The 4,426-nt window shown below is 46.9% G+C and overlaps 1 protein-coding gene across 1 annotated transcript; it reads left to right on the forward strand.

The window, feature by feature from the left end:
- Positions 1–847: 847 nt before the first annotated feature.
- LOC123176406 (probable L-ascorbate peroxidase 7, chloroplastic) lies at positions 848–3,405 on the forward strand (the record flags this gene model as incomplete). Its single annotated transcript, XM_044590616.1, is given in 5 exon segments — positions 848–905; positions 994–1,122; positions 2,156–2,276; positions 2,368–2,468; positions 2,566–3,405. Coding segments are annotated over 5 exon segments (502 nt in total), but the record flags the coding sequence as incomplete, so codon positions are not given.
- Between the last annotated feature and the right edge of the window lie 1,021 nt (positions 3,406–4,426).

Below are 4,426 nucleotides of genomic sequence, written 5' to 3' on the forward strand. Positions count from 1 at the left end.
AGAGTTAATTAAGAAAATTACTACCTTCGTCCTGGTTTATTGGTCCCCACGATAACATATGCCAAATTTTGACCATAAATTTAACTAATAAAATATTCATGCATTTGACAAAAAATTATATCATTGAAAACTATGTTCAAATACGAATCCAACGATATAATTTTTGTTGACATGCACTAACATTTTGTTAGTTAAATATTTAGTCAAAATTTAGAAAAAATCATAAAAGGAACCAATAAACCAGGACTGAAGTAACTCCAAGAATGATGCATGCACCTTTTATTGTTTACGTGAACTAGGACCAAACGCCAAGACCTATGGCGTCTCACCCAAACGCCAGAATTTATGGTGTTTCGACTTTGTAGTGTCGGTGCCATGTGGGCAAGTGTGGCCAGTGCGAAACGCCGAGGACCCTGGCGTTTCCCGTGCGAATCAGACGTCAAGGATGTTGGCGTGACAAAAAAAATCAGAAACGAAATTCTTTCCAAAACGAGATCAATTCGTGATTTAGTTCGCTAAAAAGGTCACAAATTTCGTCCTCATGAGTCCACTCTGACCAACCAACCTCTTCCCCGACCCCGAGCCCGCGACACCAACTGCAAGAGCCGAGGAAAACCCCCTCAAAACCCAGGAGCCGTGCTGAGCTGGCCCTCCCTCTCAAAGCAGTCAACCACCCGCAGCTCCTCCCTCACTCCAAAGGCCCACGGCCTACGGTCTACTCTCACCAACCCACCAGCATGGCCGAGCGTCTCGCCGCAGCCGCCACCCTCCGCGCCGACGCTCCGTCCGGCCCCTCGCCGGCCGGCCGCCGCGCCAGGCCATCCAGCTCTGCCTTCTTCCCCTCCTCGTCCTCCCCGGCTCTCCGCCTCGTCAGCCTCCGCGCCGCGTCCTCTCGGCCCTCCCAGGTCGGTGTCGATTAGGTTCGGGCGGCCCAGGGTTTGGACCCAAATGTTCTTGTTGCTGACTTGTGTTTGGTTATGTGCGTGATCGCAGAAGGCCAAGTCGGCGGGGAGGGGGCGATCGGTGAGGTGCATGGCGGCGGCGTCGGACGCGGCACAGCTGAAGGCCGCGCGCGAGGACATCAGGGAGCTGCTCAACACAACCCACTGCCACCCCATCCTGGTATGGTACCTCATAGCGACACGGCGATGGCGCGCTTTTAGGCTACTACTAGGAAATTTATGCCTTGCAACAGCGTCGTCAATTAGGACAGTAAGGTGAATTCGATCCTTAGAGCAGTGCTGGGATTTTAACATCATAAAGTGCTTAGACAGTTTGCCTCTCAAAAAGGCTTGCCAACATATATTTCCACTGGTCAAACCGCAACAACTTTTCTGAATTAGACTCTGTGTCAAGTGATTTTCTTGTGTTATTTGTGCCAGGCTCTAGCGTCCATTGGCCCATCGAGTTCCATTTCTTCACTGTGGAGCTTAATATGCTTCCTTTTTTTATGTATGGAGCTTAGCCCTACTATACTGAAAAGGTTATGGTTACACATGAGACATTTGTTGTAATTTAATAGAATGAAGTGTGAAGAGATTTGACCAATCAGGATATGAGAAGATTTCAGTTACTTAGCCATCAAACGTGCAGAGTATTTAAAGGGCATTGTCTGATATGAACCTTATGTAAAAGGGTGCACCCAGTGCTGAAAGCTCCCACACAAGGTGGGGTCTGGGGAAGGGAATTTCTAGACAGCCTCACCCTTGCACAATAACCCTTCTGTTATGAACGTTATGTCATAGTAACAAATGTTGCATCGACATTACACAAATGAAGGGCATTATCAACTGCACTCTTTATGCAGACCTCTCTTTTAATTTGTTATATACCGCATTTTCTTGTATTTTACCTTTGTATGGTCATAGGAAGTTTATCCTTGTCAGTAACAATCTTTGATATTTTCTTCCCAGTTGGCAGTCATAAAAGCTTAAGGCATAGATAGGGATGCCATCTGTCCAAATAAGCACTGTCCACTGGAACTTTTCAAAACGAAAAATCATAGAAGTGAAACTTTCCATTTTGATGCAACTACTTAGTGCAATGCAGCGGTACAGGGCCATTTTTGCTTTGGTTTTACCATTCTAATAATCTTTGGTTTTACCACCTCGTTCTGTTCCAAGATTATTAATTGTTATTTGTTTGCTGCATCAAGGTTCGTTTGGGTTGGCATGATTCTGGCACATATGACAAAAATATTAAGGACTGGCCAGAACGAGGTGGAGCTAATGGAAGTTTAAGATTTGATGTTGAACTAAAGCATGGAGCCAATGCCGGTACAGTTACCTGGATTTTCACCAGTACATTTCTTTGCTCCTCCTATGTCAACAGCTAGTAACTGAAAGTCCTGATCGGGTATCCTTAAAGGTTTGGTAAATGCTCTAAAGCTTGTGCAACCGATCAAGGACAAATACCCCAGTATAACTTATGCGGATTTATTCCAGTTGGCAAGTGCTACAGCAATTGAGGTCTGACCTTTCCCTCACTATATCTGTCTAGGTTAGAATTAATATATCAATACTGTATTCAAACCTAATTTCCTTACATTTCTCAATCTGGTACCAGGAAGCTGGTGGCCCAAAGATTCCAATGAAATATGGACGGGTTGATGTCACAGGACCTGAGCAGTGTCCACCTGAAGGGAAGCTTCCTGGTTAGAAATTTTGTTCACTGCACATTCCAGCTCGTTGTGTTCTGTATATCCTTCTCTCTCTCTCATCTTTGAGTTTGTAAATATGTTTCAAAGATGCGAAACATCCCCCGACTGCTTTGTGGAAGCGTTTAGGAAGGTTTGCCACACTTGTGCTTTTCCATTGCATGTTAATATATAGACAAATATTACAATCCTAACCATAAATGGGAGAGATCACAATAATAACGATTCTCCTCAATTTAGGGGATTAGGAGATATGTCACGATACGTGACATATTAGTCTAACACTCCCCCACAGTCACAACGGGAGGAGAGCGGACGTTGAGACTGGACCGAAAATCCAGAAACAACGGCGACGGTAATCCCTTCGTCAAGATGTCGGCGAACAGGCGAGACGAGGGGACATGTAGCACGCAGACTTGACCCATGGCGACACGATCGCGAACGAAGTGGAGGTTGGTCTCGATGTGTTTGGTGCACTGATGCTGAACAGGGTTCATGGACATGTAGACGGCGCTGGCGTTGTCGCAGAACACAACTATAGCAGGAGGGGACGGCGCTGAACAGGGTTCATGGACATGTAGATGGCGCTGAAGCTAGTGGAGAAGTTGCCGAATCCAACTAGCCTCAGCGACGGCGTTGGCCATGTTGGGGAACGTAGTAATTTCAAAAAATTTCCTACGCACACGCAGGATCATGGTGATGCATAGCAACGAGAGGGGAGAGTGTTGTCTACGTACCCTCGTAGACCGTTCGCGGAAGCGTTATATCAACGCGGTTGATGTAGTCGTACGTCTTCAAGATCCGACCGATCCAAGTACCGAAAGCACGGCACCTTCGAGTTCTGCACACGTTCGGCTCGGTGACGTCCTCGCCTTCTCGATCCAGCAAGAGGGGCGAAGTAGTAGATAAGTTCCGGCAGCACGACGACGTGGTGACGGTGTTGGTGAAGAACAATCTTCGCAGGGCTTCGCCTAAGCACTACGAAAACTATGACGGAGGATAAACTAGAGGGGACGGGGTTGCCGGCACACGGCTTGGTGTTTCTTGATGTGTCTTGGGTGCTAGCCCCCCTCTATTTATATGTTGAACCTTGGGGTCGAAACTTGGAGTAAAAGCCTCCACAAGGTCGGTTTCACCCGAAAGGCAAGAGTCCTTCTCGGACTCCAGGGCCAGACGCCAGGGACCCTGGCGTCTGGCCCCTGGACTCCGCAAAACTTCCTTTTACGCTTTCCAAAAACCTTGTGGGCTTTCCCCTTTGGCCCAAATAAAGTGTTCTCGTACCCAAACATTTTGGGAAACATCCGGAACCCCTTCTGGTGAATTCCGGAACCCTTTCGGTGACCAAACACTATTATCCCATATATCAAACTTTATCTCCGGACCATTCCGGAGTTCCTCGTTATGTCCGTGATCTCATCCCGGACTCCGAACAACATTCGGTCACCAACATACATAACTCATATAGTACTATATCGCCAACGAACGTTAAGCGTGCGGACCTTACGGGTTCGAGAACTATGTAGACATGACCGAGACACCTCTCTGGTCAATAACCAATAGCGGGACCTGGATGCCCATATTGGCTCCTACATATTCTACGAAGATCTTTATCGGTCAGACCGCATAACAACATACGTTGTTTCCTTTGTCATCGGTATGTTACTTGCCCGAGATTCGATCGTCGGTATCTCAATACCTAGTTCAATCTCGTTACTAGCAAGTCTCTTTACTCGTTCCGTAATACATCATCCCGCAACTAACTTATTAGTT

This window comes from Triticum aestivum, unplaced genomic scaffold (assembly GCF_018294505.1).
Source record: "Triticum aestivum cultivar Chinese Spring unplaced genomic scaffold, IWGSC CS RefSeq v2.1 scaffold81380, whole genome shotgun sequence".
Classification (NCBI taxonomy): Eukaryota; Viridiplantae; Streptophyta; class Magnoliopsida; order Poales; family Poaceae; genus Triticum; species Triticum aestivum.